This window comes from Carlito syrichta, unplaced genomic scaffold (genome assembly GCF_000164805.1).
Source record: "Carlito syrichta isolate Samal-C Ts95f unplaced genomic scaffold, Tarsius_syrichta-2.0.1 Scaffold305189, whole genome shotgun sequence".
Lineage (NCBI taxonomy): Eukaryota > Metazoa > Chordata > Mammalia > Primates > Tarsiidae > Carlito > Carlito syrichta.
The window spans coordinates 285,248-305,203 of record NW_007249285.1 but is presented as its reverse complement, the minus strand read 5'-3'; the positions used below and the strand labels follow the sequence as shown (position 1 = coordinate 305,203).

General features: G+C 49.7%; 1 protein-coding gene across 1 annotated transcript in view; it reads right to left on the bottom strand.

Moving 5' to 3' along the window:
• MICAL3 (microtubule associated monooxygenase, calponin and LIM domain containing 3) overlaps window positions 1–19,956 on the bottom strand; it is a 128,900-nt gene that overhangs the window by 72,666 nt on the left and 36,278 nt on the right. Inside the window, exons 16-18 of the mRNA XM_008061287.2 lie at window positions 19,449–19,635; window positions 10,112–10,200; window positions 9,186–9,273 (exon numbers count right to left, since the gene is read on the bottom strand). Of these exons, the coding sequence (XP_008059478.2) occupies window positions 9,186–9,273; window positions 10,112–10,200; window positions 19,449–19,635 (364 nt within the window). The remainder of the gene's footprint in view (window positions 1–9,185; window positions 9,274–10,111; window positions 10,201–19,448; window positions 19,636–19,956) is intronic.

The following is a 19,956-nucleotide window of genomic DNA, read 5'->3' as shown; positions in this document are numbered from 1 at the left end:
GGGCAGAGCGGTGGCAGGATCACTGCTCACCACAACCTCAACCTCCTGGGCTCAGGCAGTCCTTTCACCTCAGCCTCCAGAGTAGCAGGGACTACAAGTGTGTGCTACCATGCCCAGCTAATTTTTTGTAGAGATGAGATCTCGCTATGTTGTCCAGGCTGGTCTCAAACTCCTGGGACCAAGCAATCCTCCTGCCCTTAGCCTCCCAAAGTGCTAGAATTGCAGGTGTGAACCACCATGCCCAGTCACATTTGCTTTTAAAAGATTCTACTGGGCTGGGTGCAGTGGCTCAAGCCTGTAATCCCAGCATTTTGGGAGGTCAAGATGAGGGGATTGCCTGAGAAGGGTTTGAGAATAACCTGGTTAACTTGGAGATACCTCATCTCTACAATAAATCAAAAAATTAGCCAGGCGTAGTAGCGTGCACCTGTAGTTCAGGCTACTTGGAAGGCTGAGGCGGAAGGATCGCCTGAGCTCAACAGGTCGACACTGGGGTGGCAGTGAGCGTGACACTGCATTCCAGCCTGGGCAACAGAGAGAAACTCCAACTCAAAAAAAAAAAAAAAAAAGGGAAGAAAGAAAGAAAGAAAGAAATCCCACTGACCTAGTCTCTAGTTGGTAAAATGGTGGGAGAGAAATTTTCCAGCTAGTTTGTCTACAACCTAGTCTTTCTCAATTCGGACTTAGTTCTGGAAAACAGGAAACAAGAATAAAAAAGTTCCTTTAATCTTGTTATAATCGATACCAGTTATTCCTAGGTTACCAGGTTACGCTCAGTCTATGAAACCCACTATGGTTTACCTTCTCAGAGACAAATTCTTCTCCCTAAGGTCCGGTTAGAGACCACCTAATCACACTTTTTAGTTTTCAGGTTTGAACACTGAGCAGTTAGCAAATCCTAACAGTATTCCTGGCTTTATTAGCCTAGGAAGAATGCGAAAACATACGTATGCAGGCCTTTGTCTGCATAAAGTGGCCTTGGTTTGACATGTGTTTGCTGAGGAATATCAAGATACACTAAGGGCTTGAGTTCTGGTGCCCTTGGGTCCTTGCCTGGTGTTGGCATTTAGGACTTACTTTTATATTAAGAAGCCCCTGTCGGCCAGGCATGGCGGCTCAAGCCTGTAATGCCAGCACTTTGCGTGGGGGGGGTCGAGGCGAGAGGACTGCCTGAGCCCTTGGGTTTGAGACCAGCCTGGACAACATGGTGAGACCTCATCTCTACAATAAATCAAAGTTTGCCAGGTATGGTAGTATGCACGCCTGTAGTTCTGACTACCGGGAAGGCTGAGGCGGAATGATCACCAGACCCAGCAGGTCATGCTAGGGTGGTTGTAGCCTAGGTGGTGGAGTGAGACTGATCAAAAAAAAAAAAGCACCTGTCACCAGAAGAACTCAGGGTCTGCACCCTTTCCACTGCTTCACTCTCCTTGGGGAACTGGCACCAGTAGCGATATGGTAACAAGGGACACCCAAGGAACAAGGGTGACCCAATCTCCAGGAGGCTTCAGAATCTGAAAGCAGCAGTTGAAAGGCCTTGGGTTCTCCTGCGGACAAGGACTTAATGTACTTATTTACTTAATGTAAATAATTACGATAGGTTTGTGTGTGTATATATATATATATATATATATATATATTTTTTTTTTTTTTTTTTTTGAGTTGAAGTCTCACTTTGTCACCCAGACAGGAGTGCAGTGGCATGCTCACAGCCACTACAGCCTTGACCTGCTGGGCTCAGGTGATTTTTCTGCCTCAGCCTTCCAAGTAACTGGAATTACAGGAGTGCATCACCACACCCAGCTAATTTTTTTTACTTATTGTAGAGATGAGGTCTCGCCAAGTTACCCAGGCCGGTCTTGAACCCCTGGGCTCAGGCAATCCTCTTGCCTCCGCCTCCCAAAGTGCTGGGATCACAGGCGTGAGCCACCACGCCCGGCCTTGGTTTGCATCTTTTATGAGCAAAATAATGATTATTAAGACCAACAATTCCAGGCAAGGACCTAAAAGACATCATAATAATGATAAACTAAGAAGAATCTTGATATTGTACAGAATCGCAGAATAAGGAAACCAGTCATTTTATATTAGTCACACCTGGGACAATTTCGTGTGGTTAATGTTCAGTCATAATGAGCTGGATAAGTACAAAAAGAAACAGAGGTAAAGAAAACATTAGAGGGCAAGAGAAATTCCGTAAGGACTTTTCCAGTAATCATGCTAACAAGGACCCAAGAGAGTCTATAGCAAGGCAGAGCTGGGGTCCTAGAATCCCTCTCTGTGGAAGGGTATTCCAAAATGCAAATGCCATCAAGGGGCTTCTGAGGGGTGTTAGCCTTCTTCCTTTCTGGGGGACATTCTAACTACCCCTGTGCCTACAACTTATTGTTGACAGGTAAAGAACATTCATAACAAGGTTGGGTTTAGTTAAGCCTGAGTTAGGGTTTAGACATTGACAATGACTCCACCTCTTGCCCACTGACCTTTGTGAAGACCCATTAAAGTGCCTCAGAAATATTCAGCCAATGCTCATAAACTGCTTTTGCAAAGCTGTGTGGAAGCTGGCCCACAGGAAGTAAAAAGGGAGCTGGGCTTCACGTGGTTGGTAAAACCCGGAAGTAATTGAAGGGGAGTCTGATACGTCTAGAGGCCCGCCTCCCTTCCCAAGTGATGCAAGGTGTTTCTGCACAAAAGCTAACACCCCCCGCCCCACCACTTGCCACAGGGTAAGCGGCAAGGGGACAAGGAGGAATTGTAAAGAAAGAGGTGTCAGCAAGCCAACACATACGGCTGAAAATTCTGGGTGGTAGCAAGGGAGGGGCATGGCAGTCCCATGACCTCTTTATTATGACTAATTGACTTGTTGGCACTTGTGAGTGCATTGGCTGGGCGAGCTGCAAGGTGGAGACCAGTTCTGGAGTCTCAAGAAGGTTTGAGAGCTTCTGGAAACAGACTGAAATTTGGGGAGGGTTCTTCCTGAAATCTCTGCCTGGCTATTCGGTTTCAGAGAGCGTCAGGTGGGTGTTTTTCTTCCACTTGTACCTCTGGCTGGGGGCGGGGGGTCACACAGCCTCATCCTGCCCTATTTTTCAGCATGAAAATAGAACGGCCCATTTCCATGGCCTGTTCTCCTTCCAAATCTGTGCCGCGGCATCCCTCTTAGGGAGTGCCTTCATTAGGGATATCATCAGGGAAGTTCTGGGAAATAAAACAATGGATTTCAGGTAGCTTCAAAAAGAAACTGAGATTCAAAGGGGATTTTCTAGGGTCTTCCCAGTGGAATCACCTCAGTTGTCCCCACCTTCCTGGGAGATGCTTCAGTGACAATAAGGCTCTCCTCCCCTTGTCTGCTGAGAGGCGGAAAGGCAAGAGCAGTCATGGTTTAAGATTTGGAAGTAACATACATGCCCGTGACTATCCTTACTACTGACTCCCAAGCAATTTATTAATTGACAATTACTGCATTCCCCACATTCCAGTTTTTCTCTCCCAGGACACTGAATGATTTATTTCAGAAACCAGGGAGCAAGAGACTGCAGATCTGGGGGGCTGGGGGAAAGGGAAGGAAGTGATTGGGCCAAGAGAGGCCACCCAGATTCTCAGAACCGGCAGCACTGAGGATGACAACAGTGTCGTGGCAGAGCTACGAGCTGCAGAGGGACCACACCCTCTCTGATAGGGACTGATGAAGGTTGTCTAGAATGCCAAGAAACCCCCGGACCCTGCCACCTGCTCTAAGGGGGTGCCCAAGACCTCTTAAAGTTCCAAGAAGGCTGCTTCTGGGTGGTCGGAGGCCAGCGAGGCCTTTTGGACATCAGAACACCCAATTTCCTACAGCCCGGCAGGCGCAAACTCGGCACTCAGTCACCCACAAGAGTGCCCTCCCTTGGCCCAATTCAGCATGAAGCTGGCATACCAGCACGGCAGCAGTGTGTATGAGAAGGGGAAGGTCTGTTTCTTAATATAGGCTCATCCCTCTGGGTTTGAGAGTGGCCAGACAGAACTGGATATCCTAGCTCAGCGTCCAGGTCACAGCAAAGACAGCATGAGAGAGATGTTAGCTGGAGCGGAAAAAGCAAGAACCTTGGACATCGTAAGGAGCAAGGTCACTACCTGCCTGCAGGCAACCCTAGCAGAGCCTCAAGGCGGAGGAGAGATGCATCCCTGGCCCCAGCTTCCCTCAGTGGCCTGCTACTGTCAGAACAGGAGGAAGGCGCTTGGCTCCATGTCCCATGGCAGATCGGGCTCTGTGGGGAATGGCTACCCCCTCCACTGGCCTGGCCCGCAGGCCTTCTGCTGGCTGACTGCACGAGGTCACATGGGCACAGGTGACATCTTGCTTGCTCTTTTTTACTTGCAGCTGCTGCAAAGCTAAATCTCTTGCACCAACCCCCCTCCCCCAACAGGGGCCCTTCTGTTAACAAGAATCTCATGTTAGGCATAAATAACCTGGTCCCCTACTGCACACCTATGCTCTCGCTGACCACCCCCCCCCCATGGTGAGCCCTGGGCAAAGCAGCTTGCAAGTCCATGCCCAGTGAACAGGTGGCAGGTACCCTGACACAAATAATGCTCCCTGACCTGAGCTTCTCCCTTTGCCACCCTCCAATCAGGAGAAAGGGAAGGAAAAGAAAAACTCAGAAACCTGAAGGTTGTTTGGAGTTTATTCTCTTAAATAAGAATGTAACATTTGTTAAAAAAAAATTAAAAGCACAACACCTTGGTTTCACAGTAACGGCAAAAACAAAGTTACACAGTTAAATTAAAAACTCACAAAGAAACACACCAAAAACTCACAACAGCACAGGTTCAAAACAAGGGCAAAAATGAAGGTGGAAGAAGGGCCAGAAGTGGACAGGTGGCGTGTTCCTTGGCACAGCTAATCCTCTCTGGCTGGGCTCTCTGTGTGGCTGCTGTGGGGATCCAGCTTGAGGCTTCCCCTCCTGCCCCTACCCTGGGCTGAATGGCTCAGGAGAAAAATGAACCCCTCAATGCCCTGGCCAGACCTTCAAGGCCATGGTGGGGCCCCTTTTAGGAGAGGAATGCTCCAATGTCCTGCAGAAAACAGCTGGAGACAGGCTGAACAGCAGAAGACAGCAGATACAAAATAACAAGGCCAGTGGAGCCAGTATACAAGCCTGGCAGCCCAGCAGAGGGGAGGTGGATACCCTTCTGGCAACAGACCCTGGCCTTCCCAGTTTGCTCTTGGGTCCAGTTCCTGAGGTTGGGGTGCATGGCTTACTTTCTGGGACACCCACCCCTTACTCTCCACATGCCAGACTGCTGTGGTCCCTCAGATTCTGGAACACAAGGCTAGGCCAAGGGCATGGGTCCCAGTGTGAGGCTCCCTTGGTTCCCAGAAACAAGAGACAGAAGCTTTAGAAGCAGCTTCATCAGCATTATTATTACTATTATTTAGGGTACATTATATAAGCATCTACCCATATAGCTAATTAAATCTGTATACATATAAATGTGTACATATAAACATTCACACATCACCACCAAAGATGATTCTTGGGGTAGGGTGGGGAGATAAGCTAGATTGCAGATTCCTCTTTGCTCTACTAAAAGGCCTTCCAGAAATGACTGTAAGGAAAGAGGCCCCGGGAAGCAGCAAGAATTCCTAACTTCCCTCTGTCAGATAGGGACCCCAGGGGTGAATATAATTCCTTGTAGTGCTTGGGGATTCTTCTAGTGGGTGAGGGAAACGCCTGCATCTCCCAAGGGACCATTCAGGGTCCAAGCTACAGCATCTAATGGTTATCATGCAAGGGTGTCTAGGGGCAGGACGTTGACAACTGCCACTTCTGGTGTGCAGCTTTTTAAGTTCAGATATTCTTTTCCTGAAGATGACAGAACACGGATGTACTCCCTCCCCCACCATCTGTCACCTGTCATCTGCATGCTAGACAGCCTGAATGGCAACGTGAACAGATGGGAAGGTAAGCAAACCCGACTTGTTCAGGAACAACTTGAACTTCACTGGGTTAATGCTTTTTTTAAGGAATGCTCTGACAATCTCTCTGCCGCCTGTTCCAGATGAGGGACACTCCCGGAGAAAACCCTCTCCTCCCTTCTGGTTATACCCACAGCCTCCAGGCTTTGTTTACTGGTTATCCACTGGATTTGATAGAATGGGAGTTTCCTGGGGCAAAAAAGAATCCAGGGGACCTGCAACCGAGACTCTCATGTACGAGGGCAAAATGATCCTCCCATTAGGGGTTTCTCTTTCTCTGCCTGCTGTTGTTCAAACTTTTTGTAAAATTAGAGTAGTTACTACGAGCCCAAGGTAAGAAAATCTGTGCCAGGTCCACTAATCTGTAGCAGTAAGTGTAAGCTTGGAAACAAAGTGTTTACAGACTTGAGAACAGAAAAGAGGATCTCTATGTTAAAAGCATGTTACAAACAAAAATACTGTAAACAATGATGCCTCCCCCAAACACTAAGCTAGGCAGAAGTTACACGTTAGGTTACCAGAGAAAGACACCACTTTAAAACAGGCCTACGGTGGGTTCTTTGAACTTGTGGATTATATTTAGATTTTTGTCTTTTTGGCAACAGCAAGTATTCTGGCAAATGGGAAAGCGCTTAAGAGAAGAGAGAGAATTCTCACCAAATAAAAAGGAGACGAAGGCTGAGCAGAGCCTATAGTTATGGCTTTTCCAACTCTCCCTCCTGGGGGAATGGGGGTCTAGAGGGATCCCCACACACAACAGAATCCAGTGCATTCCTCTTTCGCTTCTCCTGGTTAGAGTGCGGTGGAGAAGCCGTGCCTGGGTCCGGTTAACAGGTGCTCTCTGTGACACACGTTCTGAGACCCTGAAACACCTGAGCTTTTCTGAAGCTTTTCAGAAGGAAATCTAGGTAAGTGATCAAAGCTTTAGTTCAGGATTTAGAGAAGGGAATCTCTTTCACAGGAGAAAAAGAAACCTATTTCATGCCAACTATGGAACATTACCTATAATTCTGTTCCTTTTCTACCCTTTTCATGGCTAACAATAGAGTGCACAGGGCAAGTGCTGGTGCTTGGAGGCCAGTACAGGACTCGGAGCTGTAATTCCCAAAGGCTTATGGCTCCAGAGACACGTCCTATGGAAACCCCACCCGCCCTAAGCTCTCTGACCCTCCCATGGCCTAGAAGGCCCTTAAACTGCGGGGACAGAGCCTGCCTCATTTACCTTAAGGCTTTCAGCTGTGACTCCTTGGCGACACCATATATTGAAGCCCCTGTGCTATACCAGGCAAGTTACCATCTGGTCAGGATCGAGAACCCTAGGGATTGAGCTGCCCTCGGGGTCTGTTCTTTTCTTGACTTAAATTCTTTAACCCCACTGCCACTCTCATCTTCTCTCCCTGCTTTGCAGAACGTCCTTCTTCTCTAAGGAAACCTCCATTCTTCAGAACCTCTAAAAACCTGAAATTCATTATACCTTCGACTAGACAGTGAGAACGGCAATCTGAACAGAGGGGAAGGTGAGCAAACCCCCCTTGTTCAGGAACAATTTGATCTTTGTTGAGTAATTTTTTTTTTTTAAGACTGCTCTGTACCCCATACCCAGATAGAATGTTTACATTCTTTTAGTTGTTCTACTGAAAAGTCAGGTTCCTGGGAAAATCCATCCCTGCTGGAACAAGGCCCAGGCTAATAAGGTAGCGCTCTCCCCTCATCAGATGCATGTTCTATAGCATAACACTGAAGTCTCTACCTAGGTTCCTTTGGTTATTTTTTCTCTGCCATTGATTCCACCCAGGCTCTGAGTGTCAACTGCAAAGAGCTGTCAGCACTTCATGAGAAAGGCAGATTGTAAGGGTCTTCAAGATTGTAGATGGTTTAAAAGTCATTTGTGGCTTAAATGTGGCTATAAAATGTTGGTCCCACTTGCAGGGCACTGGCAAAATTTCCTCAGATTATAACAAGAGCCCATGTCACAGCAGAAGTCAAGTTCGCCTAGCCCTGGTGGGGTTTGCTGTATCTCTACCTTCAGAACATGACGCCCAGGGCACACTCCCTACCCTCTGGCACATTCGCCCTCTCCCAGCATGAGCACCACACAGCTTACATGACATAGCTTGTAAGGACGGGAAAAGATGCAACTCTGGGAACCTCTCACTGAAGGCCAAGTGGAGAATTCTTCCCCTTTCTCATCATGGAAATTGTCCTCCCAACTCCTCCATGGTTTCTGGCATTGGCTGACAAGTTTTAGTTTTTCTATGGGTTTGTATATGGCTGCTTGAGACATAGTTGAACAAGAGTAAAGTGCAACGAAGAGATATGTGGCCCTGCTGACTCACTCTCTCACCTACACAGCGACCCTGGGTGGTGGACAATTTGGCGCTGCATTTGGGGCATCAGGACTATACTAGATTGTGGACCTGTGGACACATCTCACAGGCTAGCTTTACGTGGAACTGGGAGAGGTAATTCGAAGGAAAAGAGCAACGTATTCCCAACAGGCCTCGTGCCCACGAGCCCTTCCTGTCCTGCACGGCTATGACCAGAAGAAGCATGTTTAGAGGTAGAGATGGCATCATCACTCCCGACACAAGGAAGAGGTAAGGAAAGTGGGACGAATTTGGGCTTGATCCTTACTAGAAGCTTGAATGCCCCTGAGGGGTCAGGACAGGGCATGCCCTCTGGTGGTGCAGGCCACACGAGAGAGCAGCAACAGCTCATCCAGACACCTCAACAAGGAGCAGGACGCAAGAACGTCAAGTGCAGGTGAACACGAATCCAGACCACGGGACCTCAGTCATCACAGCGCCATGCTGTCACAGAAGGCCTGGCAACTCGGGATTGTCGGTGGGTCAGTGGCAGGAGCAGCTGTTCTGAGCTCCTGTGTACCCACACAGGACCTGGACCTCCCGCCCGACGTGTGTGATGGGTGTGGGTGGGGCTACGGGACAGTACCATGGCCTCTGCCGCCTCAGACAGCGCCCTCACTGGCTCACGGTCTGCCAGTGGAACTCCCCTCCGATCTGCACCAGCACCTCCGACAGGCCATACAGAAAGGGGACCCCGAACGCGAGCAGCTGGCACATGAAAAAGGAGTCCAAAGGGTTTTGGGCCACTTGGTGCCCGATTGAAGAAATGTTGCTTTGGAGGTGCTGGCTCATCCCCTTGGCCTTGTCACAGAGGCCGAGGGAGTGACGCGCCACCCAGCCAAACAAGGAAGTGAGGCTACCTGGGGTTCTCTCAGCCGAGCTGGCCACGGCGCTGGCCCGTCCATTTGCGTCTGCAGTGGGGCCATCCTGCAGGGGTCCCTTGGCCTCCTAGGAAAGCCCACAGGAAAAAAAGAGTGACCGACTGATCCACTCAAACCTCATGAGGCACTGATGGTCTCACCAGCTGGTTTGCTTCTGCTGACCTCACCAGGCAACCCTGAGCTGCGTGCTTCACATAGTAAGTCTTTCTTTAAGAAAACCGGATGTAATTCACATGGAAGTCACCAGGAGTCAAAGTTTACATCCCCCTAAATAGGCCACTTCCTTCAAGTCCTCTTGCAGTCACCAGCAGCCTCCCACAGACTATAATTATTAGCCTGTGTGCAGACAAGTGAGAGCCGTGTGCTGAGGAGATTACTGGGTTCACCTTGACAAAGACAGGTGGAAGAGTCTCTCATTAAAAACAACAAAAAAAGTGGGAAAAATGTTCTTAGAGAAGTAACTCACAGAGTAAGGTGATTCAAGGAACCGGCAGGCAGAGCAGTTACCTTCAGGCCAGTTCCTGCTCCGAGTGTGGGGCGAGGATGGGCGGGGCTGCTGGGGAACAGGGAGGGGCCCCCCACCCGCCCCTGCCTTTCTGGATGAGAGCTCTAATTATGTGAGAAACGAGTGGGCAGTCACCCTCAGCAGCAAGGTGTCCTCCTCTCTGAAAGATGCTTATTTACGAAGGAAGGCATCTGGGATCTACACAGTGAGCACCAGGGAGGGGTTGCCTAACCTCTGAGACCGGACTCTGGGGGAGGTGGGCCCTTCCTTCAGCGAGGCGCAACACTAGATCACGCTTGAAAAGCTGGTGCCCTCCCCACACGGGACAGCAGGCGGGTTTGCGGCCCTCCCCACCCACGGGCCCGTGGCATCTCCCCACTTACGGAACAGCCACCATTACCTTTCCAGACAGAGGAGCCACGGCCGGTCGCTTCCTTTGTGCGTAGCCAGAAAGTCGGTAACAGTAGTGTGGCTTACAGTAGAATTTACCTGCAGACGGCAAGAAGCAGGGGAAGAGGGGGTGAGCCAGAGCCTGACCCTGAACTCGCCTCCCTGGTCTCAGCCCCTCCTCTCCATCCCCTCCGGTCACGGAAGGCCATCTGTCCCTGGCCCCAGTTTCTTCCAGGGAGGCCAGTCCCTACCCGGAAACTGATTCCAGCCCTCCTCTGCCCTTGCCTGAGGGGGCTCTTTTCCTTTGGGAATGTGAGGGCCATTGAGCCATCATCCAATCAGTGCCCAGAGCAAAGAAGTGAGGCTGGCTTGGCGGGGGCCAGCAGACAAAGTGGCAGTGTGTGAGGAACAAAGATATGGTCACATGAAAAGCTGGGAATAGCATTTCTGGGGAAACCAAGAATGAATACAAGTGCAGGGTGGGGGCGTGGAGGCTGCAGGGGTGAGACATCACTGGGCATCCGACTCCACAGGCCCACCTCTGCTGCTTCCCACTCCTGCACTCACACACCCCTCTTCCCCCACCCACGAGCCAGCGCTGGGCCAACTGCAGGTTATGACCCTTTAGAGGGTCAGGATCTGCACAAACAACCACACAAAACAACAAACAATCCTGTGAAGGACTCTGAGTAGTATGGGACAGAATAAGATCCAGAGTGCGCTGTGGCATAAGAGCTAAATATCACTTCTTAGAACTTTCAGCTATGTGCACATGCGTGTCCTGGGTCCTAATGTAAGTCCCCAGTCTTCGCTACTGGGGGTATGGTCAAAAAAGTCTGCATGACACTGACCTCTGCTTTTCCCATGACACTGGTGGAATTAACTTACTTTCTCTCTTTCTTTCCTCACACTTAAAGAGCTAATGCTAATGAACATCAAATGACACAGACCGTGTTATAGAAACTGTTGAACGGGAGTAATCCCATTTCACCCTTCTCATTTGTAGACTGCTCCTTACACAAATGAGCTTTCCTGGTATCAAAGTTAAACTTAAAGAAAATAAAGAGCCAGGTGCGGTGGCTCAAGCTGTAATCTCAGGACTTTGGGAGGATGAGGCGAGAGGATTGCCTGAGCACAGGGTTCAAGACCAGCCTGGGCAACTTGGCGAGACATCATCTCTACAATCAAAAAAAAAAATTAGCTGGACATGGTGGTGCGTGCCTGTGGTTCCAGCTACTTGGAAGGATCACCTGAGCCCAGCAGGCTGAGGTTGTGGTGGCCATGAGTATGCCATTGGACTCCAGCCTGGACAACAGAATGAGACCCTGATTTAAAAATAAAAAACAAAAAAACAAAACAGGTTCGAGACCCGCCTGGGCAAGTTGGCGAGACCTCGTCTCTACAATAAAGCAAAAAAATCAGCCGGGCGTGGTAGCGCGTGCCTGTAATTCCAGCTACTTGGAAGGCTGAGGTGGAAGGATTGCCGGCACCCAGTGGGTCAAGGCTGCAGTGGCCGGGAGCGGCCACTGCACCCCAATCTGGGCGACAGAGTAAGACTTCAACTCAAAAAAAAAAAAAAAAGAAAGAAAGATGAGCCAGGCACAGTGGCTCACGCCTATAATTCCAGCAAGTTAGGAGGCGAGAGGATTGCCTGAGTTCAGGGGTTCAAGACCAGCCTGGGCAACTTGGTAAGACCTCATTTCTACAATAAATAAAAAAATTAGCCAGGCGTGGTGGCACATGCCTATAGTTCCAGCTACTTGGAAAGCAGAGGCAGAAGATCACCTGAGCCCAGCAGGTCATGGCTGAGGCAGCCATGAATGTGCCACTGCCCTCCAGCCTGGGTGACAGAGTGAGACTCCAACTCGAAAAGAAAAGAAAAGAAAAGAAAGACGAGATGGCATGTTTCCTCTTGCCCCTTTACCCAGTGATTTGATTACATCTTTTCCATCTTGCCCATCTTTCTTTTTCTTTAAAGTAACTTCCTCGCTTTTCTCTTAACTGCACTTCCCATCCTGTGTTGAATAAATCAGTTAGAAAGAAAGGTGACGGAGTTCCATAGGTCTTAAAGGATATTCATCATATACAATCTGTTTTCACAAGTAGAATGTTGCACTAGCTACTGACACTTAACCAGGACTCGCAGGCAGTACATCTGTCATCAGGAACACCTGACAGCCAAAGGACCATCAGTCTCACTGCCTGTGTCTCTACAAGAGGAGCTGAGTCATGGGCTGTCACTTTCAGCTTGGCCACAATTTCCTTTCACAATCTGTAATAAGCCACTCTGCTTTTGTGAATTTTGGTCACCAATAAAATAGGATATATTAGTATTTGGATCACATACTATTTTTTTTTTTTTTTTGAGTCGGAGTCTCTCTCTGTCGCCCAGACTGAAGTGCAGTGGCCGCTCCCGGCCACCACAGCCTCACCTGCTGGGCTCCAGCGATCCTTCCGCCTCAGGCTTCCAAGTAGCTGGAACTACAGGCGTGCGCTACCATGCCCGGCTAATTTTTTGATTTATTGTAGAGATGAGGTCTCGCTGCCCAGGCAGGTCTCGAACCCGCGGGATCTGGCAAACCCCTCACCTCAGCCTCCCAAAGGCGCGGGATTACAGGCTGAGCCACCGAGCCCGGCTACATACTACTTTTTTGGGTCTGTTTGTGTCGTATGGTGTATGTATCTCCTCACACCCATTCCCAAACTCAACTTGGTTGCAGTTTGTTTTCTAAATGAAAAATTCAAAAGCTTATTATTATATTTTTTTTGGGGGGGCGAGGGATTCGGAGTCTCACTCTGTTGTCCAGGCTGGAGTGCAGTGGCATGCTCACAGCCTATCTGCCCCCTCCCCCACGTGACTCTGCGGGGGGCTATCAGCCATGAGCCTGATATGATCCACGACCAGCCCTCGCCCATGTGGGACCCAGGCCCTACCGCCACCTCAGTCCAGGATGGGGTGCTTTAGGGAACGGCATATGAATAAAGGCAGGTTAACCAGAGTCACTCTGGGGGACTGTCATGATGTGAGGGACAAAGGGCAGCCCTTCTTTGAAGACTGCACTCTGGAAGGAAAATACAAATCTAATGCTTAAACTTTCATCTGACTTGGGCTTCTGTTACTAAGAGTCTTATTTATTACAGTATCAGAAAACTAAAACTGCTATCATTACTGTCATTCCTTCCTTCTACTTTTTTTTCCTACACTCATTTGCTTTTTTCTGCTAAAGACCCTGTACCCTAAAATACAATTCAGTTATATCTGGGTGTGGTGGTGTGCGCCTATAGTTCCAGCTGCTTGGAAGGCTGAGGCGGAAGGATCGCCTGAGCCCAGCAGGTCGAGGCTGCAGTGGCTGTGAGCATGCCACTGCTCTCCAGCCTCGGAGACAGAGTGAGACTCTGACTCAAAAAGAAAACAAAACACAACTCAGTTGAACTCAAATTTAATCTTCACTGAACCCTGTTCTAGTATCTTACGTTAATAAAGAAAGAGGTTTAAGTTTCATAAACAAGTTCCACAATCATAATCAAAGGTAATTTTCAAAAATGTTCCAGAATATTGTTTTCTCTAGGAAGGCTATGTATGATGCAAGGGCCAGAGCACTAAACCAGATCTCAGTTCAGTTATGATCTCAACCACTCAACAGTAGTGTGACCATCTAGCCTTTTGGAATATTATTTCCTCAAATAGAAAAGATAATCTCATAGGTTGAGATTACTAAACAGGGTGTCCCAGGTCATATGGTGTATGTATCTCCTCACACTCATCCCCAAACTCAACTTGATCGCACCGTTTGCTTTCTAAAATGAAAAATTAAAAAGCTTATTATTATTTTTGCGGGGAGGGAAGGTTTAGTGTTTCACTCTGTCATCCAGGCTGGAGTACAGTGGCATGCTCACAGCCACCACAGCCTCTACCTGCTGGCTCAGGTGATCCTTCCGCCTCAACCTTTCAAGTACCTGGAACTACAGGCACACGTCACCATGCCTGGCTAATTTTTTTTTTTTAAATTATCGTAGAGACAAGGTCTCACCAAGTTGCCCAGGTTGATCTCGAACCTCCGGGCTCAGGCAATCCTTTTGCCTTGGCCTCCCAAAGTGTTGGGATTACAGGCGTTAGCCACTGCACTCAGCCAAAAAAGCTTACTTTTATTTAATGTTTACCACGTGCCAGATATGATTTTTATCTGCTTTATATCTTTTTTCTTCGCTTTTTTCTTTCTTTTTTTTTTCAGCTGGAGTCTCATGCTGTTGCCCAGGCTGGAGTGCAGTGGCCGCTCCCAGCCACCGCAGCCTCAACCTGCTGGGCTCCGGTGATCCTTCTGCCTCAGCCTTCCAAATAGCTGGAACTACAGGCGCGCGCTACCACGCCCGGTTAATTTTTTGATTTTATTGTAGAGATGAAGTCTCGCCAAGTTGCCCAGGCGGGTCTCGAACCCGCGGGCTCACGCAATCCACTCACCTCGGACTCCCAAAGCGCGGGATTACAGGCTAAGCCACCGAGTCTGGCCTTCTCCACTTTTTTCTAAGGTATTCTTCTAGAGAAATAACTGCTTTACATCTATCAACTCATTTAATCCTCCAACAACTCAATGAGACAGGTACCACTGTCACCCAACTTTTTCCTGTTGAGGCACAGAAAGGCTAGGGCACCTGCCCAAAACGTCTCATAGTCAGTAAATCTAAGACAGGATGTGAACCCAGGAGGCTGGCTCCAGACCCCACACTTTTGGCTGCTATACTCAACACCTGTCTCAATCAGTAAACCCAGTCACGCTTCTGTTATAAATTAACTGCAAATCACAGGTGACTCAGTCAAGGGACCAATTTTCAATGGTCTAAATTAAGGATCTGGACAATTAAATACGAGACTGATTAGAAAAGAGAACTCAGGAAAGCAGATGGCCACAGGGTATGCCCAACGTACACTAGGCCATTCATTCATTCATTCACCAATAGACAGGTACTAATCTAAACACGGAGAGTCCTCCAGGCAAGAAGACAGACGTTCTCTGTTTGGATGGAGCAGCAATTTGCCTGAGTATCAGACAGCAGTGAGCACTGTGTGGAGCACTGAAATAGGTGGCATGCTGAGCCTTGCCTTGCCATGCCTGGGTGGCTGCTTCCCACCAAGAGGGTTGGGAATACCTCATGAAGGAGGGGACAGGTGAAGCTGTGAGTAACAAGCAGCTCATCCTGCAGAGATGGGAGAAGAGCCTTCTAGGAGAGGAGACAGGTGAACACAATCCTAAGGGAGCAGAGGCTTCGTCATATTTGTGGTACAGAAAAGAGACTGGTGTAAAGAGTGCAGTGAGTGGGGGCGGCTGGCAGCAGAGACGGCAAGGGTAGACATGTGATGTTCTCTCCACCTAGGATAAGACTGCGGCTCTGCATGGTAGTGGCTAGCAGACTGGCGAGATCTGAGTTATACCTTTTGTTTTTGAGTCGGGGGTCTCACTCGGTGGCCCAGGCTGGAGTGCAGTGGCATGATCACAGTGTTGACTCCCAGGGCTCAGGTAATCCTCTCCCCTCGGCCTCCCAAAGAGCTGTGACTACATGCGTATACCATCATGCCCAGCTATTGTTAACATTTTTTATAGAGATGAGGTCTCGCTGTGTTGCCCAGGCTGGTCTCAAACTCCTGGGTCCAAGCGATCCTCCTGCCTCGGCCTCCCAAGTGTGAGGCACCATGTCCAGCCAAGATCTGAGTTACACCTTTTAAGATCTCTGTCTGGGGTTGCTCTGTGGAAATAGACTGAGGAGGTCAATGGGTCAGTGGGAAGGAGACTGGTGGTCTGGGCAGAAGAAGCAGTGGCTGGCTTGGGTGGTGCCAGCAGGGATGAAGACTATTTCAGGCTTATCACTGCCGAGGACAACCCTGCGCAGACGCCCTTGGCAGGTAGTGTGGACTTTCTCTCCTTAAGATGACAGGAAGGGCCTGATGTGCTGTCTAATTTAGAGACCTTGTCTTAAAAGCTGGCAGTGATCATAAGTGAGCTAGTGTTTGGTGGAAGAAAGAGCAGCTCTGTGTTTGAGCACACTGCATCCTCTAGAAAGGACTGAAGGGAAGACCAAACAGTAACAAGGCTAAAACACAGATGTACCTTGAAGTAGGATTCGCAATCCACCAGTGTGGAGCTGGCAACAGGCCTAGAACCGCTAGCCCTGATCTCTGACCTGACGTGGATCTCAGAGGTCACTCAGTGCAAACCAGCACCTACTAGCTATCTGAACTTGGACAAGCGAGCTATAATTTCTCTGAATTCGGCTTCCTTGACTTCTGAGATCACACTAATAACAATGGCTTCCTTATAGGGCTGTTGTGAGGATGAGGTGGGTGTGATGTGCGTCCAAGGGCCTGGGTTACTTCCTTCCACCACAACCTCCCTGGCCTGGCCTTGCCTTTTCTGAGGCTCTTTATTCAGAATCTGAGTCGCTCAGTAACGTGGATGAAGAGCAGGCTCAAACTTCATTTCCCCTAAGCCTCCCCTCTTGTCTCTGGTTCACTTGTCCTCCGACAGATGAAGAGGAGCTGTGTGGCGGGGATTCGGCTGATGAAAAATTCACCTGGGTTAAAATCAGGGGAGCAGGTTTAGACACACTGTCCCCCCTGCCTCAGTGTCAAGAAGAATGCACTCCACCAGGCTGGTCTCATTCCACCCAAACTCATGGTGGTTCCAGTCTGATCTGCTCTCTTCTCGCCTGGTACGCCACCTCTCCCTCTGTGTATCCACTGGACACATCTCTCTCTCAGTCTAGGCTAAAGGCAGGTAGGTCATTCCAGACTGTTCTTGAGCTTCATTGATGGCTTCCTCCTCTGAACTTCTACAAAGTCACAACCTAGACTGTTGGCTGAGTAATCACACACTCTTGTGTTGTCCGCTATTGCTTCATGTGCACTGGTCTCAACATCTCCATCAGGATGGAAGTTCCACCAGGTGCCATGGCTCACGCCTATAATCCCAGCACTTTGGGAGGCTGAGGCAAGGAGGATCACTTCATACCAGGAGCTCAAGACCAGCCTGGGCAACATAGTGAGACTCTGCCTCTATAAAATAAAAAATACACAAATCAGCCGAGCATGGTGGTGCACATCTGCAGTCTCAGCTACTCAGAAGGCTGAGGCAAGAGGATCACTTGAACCCAGGAGGTCAAGTGAGCTACGACCACTCCACTGCACTCCAACCTGGGTAAGAGAGTGAGACCCTGGCAAACAAAAAAAGAAGATAAGCTTCTCAAGAGAATGTGGCAAAGATGAGTGCTGGACCTCGAGGGATTTTTCTCCCAAGCGGACCCCGTGGCAAGAGGTTACTAACACAACATAAGCATTAAGCGAGGTTGGTTGGGGGCTGCCTGCCAACCCCATCTGGAGATCAAAGGTGCTATCCAGAGAGCAGCTGTGGGGGACAGTGTGGAACAGAGGCTCTGACAGCTGACAACTGACCTTCTTACCTAAACGGCATCTTGGTTCTCCCCCCGGGGGTAAGTGCTTTTTACCAACATAGCAAGAGGGCCAGGCGCTAGAATGCGAGGAGTGAGTCTTTCCCTGCTCACCATTCTGGGCTCTTCTACTGCTCCTTCTGACAGAGCTGCCTGTCCACTCACTATCAGAGGGGCCTGCACGGCCAGTGACTAGATCCTAAGCATGGTGCCCCTCTCCATATGACGACCTCCTCACAGTCAGGACACCACCTATCAGTGAAAGGGATTTACTTCGTGCTGCCTGATGATGACCGACTTCCTCCCTATTAACCTGCACCCCTTCATTACTCTGGGGTCAGTAAGACTGCTTCCCACAAAGCCCTTCAGCATCCTGTAGGAACAGAGACGGGCTCCTCAGTGCAGGGTCCCCAGACGACAGCCAGCCCTCTGTGCTCACCCGGATCTGCCATCTGAGCACAATTCTCAACCTTCTGCCCCATCCAGGTCTTTCCACTGTAAAAACCAGCAAATGCCACCAAACACCAGCCCTCGAACACTGCAGTGAATAAGACTTAGGCCTTGTGCAGTGAGCTCTCAGTTCCTCTGACACGGGGTGAGAAGGCTGATGCCAGAGAGGCAGGAAGCCAGGCATAACGTAGCGATCTTCAAAAGCCAAAGTCTGAGGACCCAGGAGCCTGGCATCTGGTTTCAGTCTGCTGTCATCAACTGTAGGCAGGAACGTGACTTCTACAGACCTGTGATTCCCCTTCGATAAGGTAAAGACAAAATGGCTTTTCTTCACTGTGCTCCTTTCACCTCAAGCTTCTACCACGCTCAGAGACCTCGCTCAGGCCGGGCGTCACAGCAGCCTCTCCGGGGGGTCACTGGGAGCACTGGTCTGAAGGCCAAGGGCGACCAGCACGTGCTGCCCTGACTCCATTGCCAGGTCCTCGCTGAAGCTACGAGAGTGGAGTGGTGCCCACCCACGTGTCCCCAGTCCTGTCATGAGTGCCAGAGCACTTCACGCTGCTCAGAGCACTTTCACACAGGTCATCCCACTTACTCCTCAAACAATTCCCTGAGGCTGGAAGGCAAATGCTAAAGTTTACACCTGACAGATGAGGAAACTGAAGCTCAGAGAGGTGAAATGACTTGTCCGGAGTCACACAGCAAGCTACTGACGGAACGTGCTTCAACGGCAAGTCAGGCAAGTTCTCTGCAGTACCTACATCATTACTTCTAAGCAGGCCCCCAAAACACCCCTAGATTCTTCTACCACAGGTCCTCCTGGGGCCCCATCAGCCCTCTAAGGACATGACTCAACCAAGGTCTAGCTTTCCCCCTCCGCTTCAGTCTCAGACTTACAAATGAGATGGGGCTGGGCATGGTGGCTCATGCCTGTGATCCAAGCACTTTGGGAGGCTGAGGTAGGAGGAGAGCTTGACCCCAAGAGTTCAAGACCAGCCTTGGCAACCTAGCAAAACCTCATCTCTACAAAAAAGCCAAAAAATTAGCTGGGCGTGGTGGGATGCTGAGATGGGAGGATTGCTTGAGCCCAGGAGGTCAAGGCTGGCCACGGTATTCCAGCCTGGGCGACGGAGTGAGACCCTGATTTCAAAAAAAAAAAAAGAAAAGGAAAGAAAAGAAAAGAAAGCCAGCAAGCTTCTATGAAGTCAGGGAAACGATTTTGGCAAGTGCATGCCATTCTCAAGACCATTACTACTGAGCAATGCTGGGATACAGCCTGATGGCTTTGGGAAATACTTATAAGAGAATCTTAGAGATTTAATGAACCAAGAATGGAGGGGGATGGACGGGCAGGCGTGAAAAAGAGGGAGAGGAAGCGTGAAAAAAAGCACACATGGAGGAATGCAGCAAGGGCCCCGAGCTCAGTTTCTAGGTACGGCCTGAAGAGCAAAGCGCCTCACCGTCCTCGATGTCGTAGGCATAGGCCGAGAGGCGCAGGGTGGTGGCGCAGTATTCGCACTTGAAGCAGCTTCGGTGGAAGAACTTGCCCTCAGCACTCAGCCTCTCCATCACGTAGACCCGCTTCTGGCAGAAGTAGCACGTGTCACTGCCTCCCAGGTTCTGCGGGAACTCCTTCTTCATGGAGCCCTGCAGGGGGTGGGCAGGGTGGGACGGGAGGATGGGGGAGCAGCTCAGGGTGTGCCCCTCCTGCAGGGGCACAGCCCTGTCCGCAAGCGAAGCTGGCCTTCCCTAAGCGACTCTGTCTGAGACCAACTACCACTACTGAATGGCCCCAGTCCATGGTGCTCTTGGCTTTCCCAAAGAGCAACGGCATCATGACAGTCACTGCATCCTACGTGCCTCCCGTGAATACTTGGTACAAGGTTGATTCTGAATCAATGTTGACCAACATCCCAGAGAAAACCTAAGTCAACTTGCTTCTGATGAAGGACCCAATGTTACAGCATC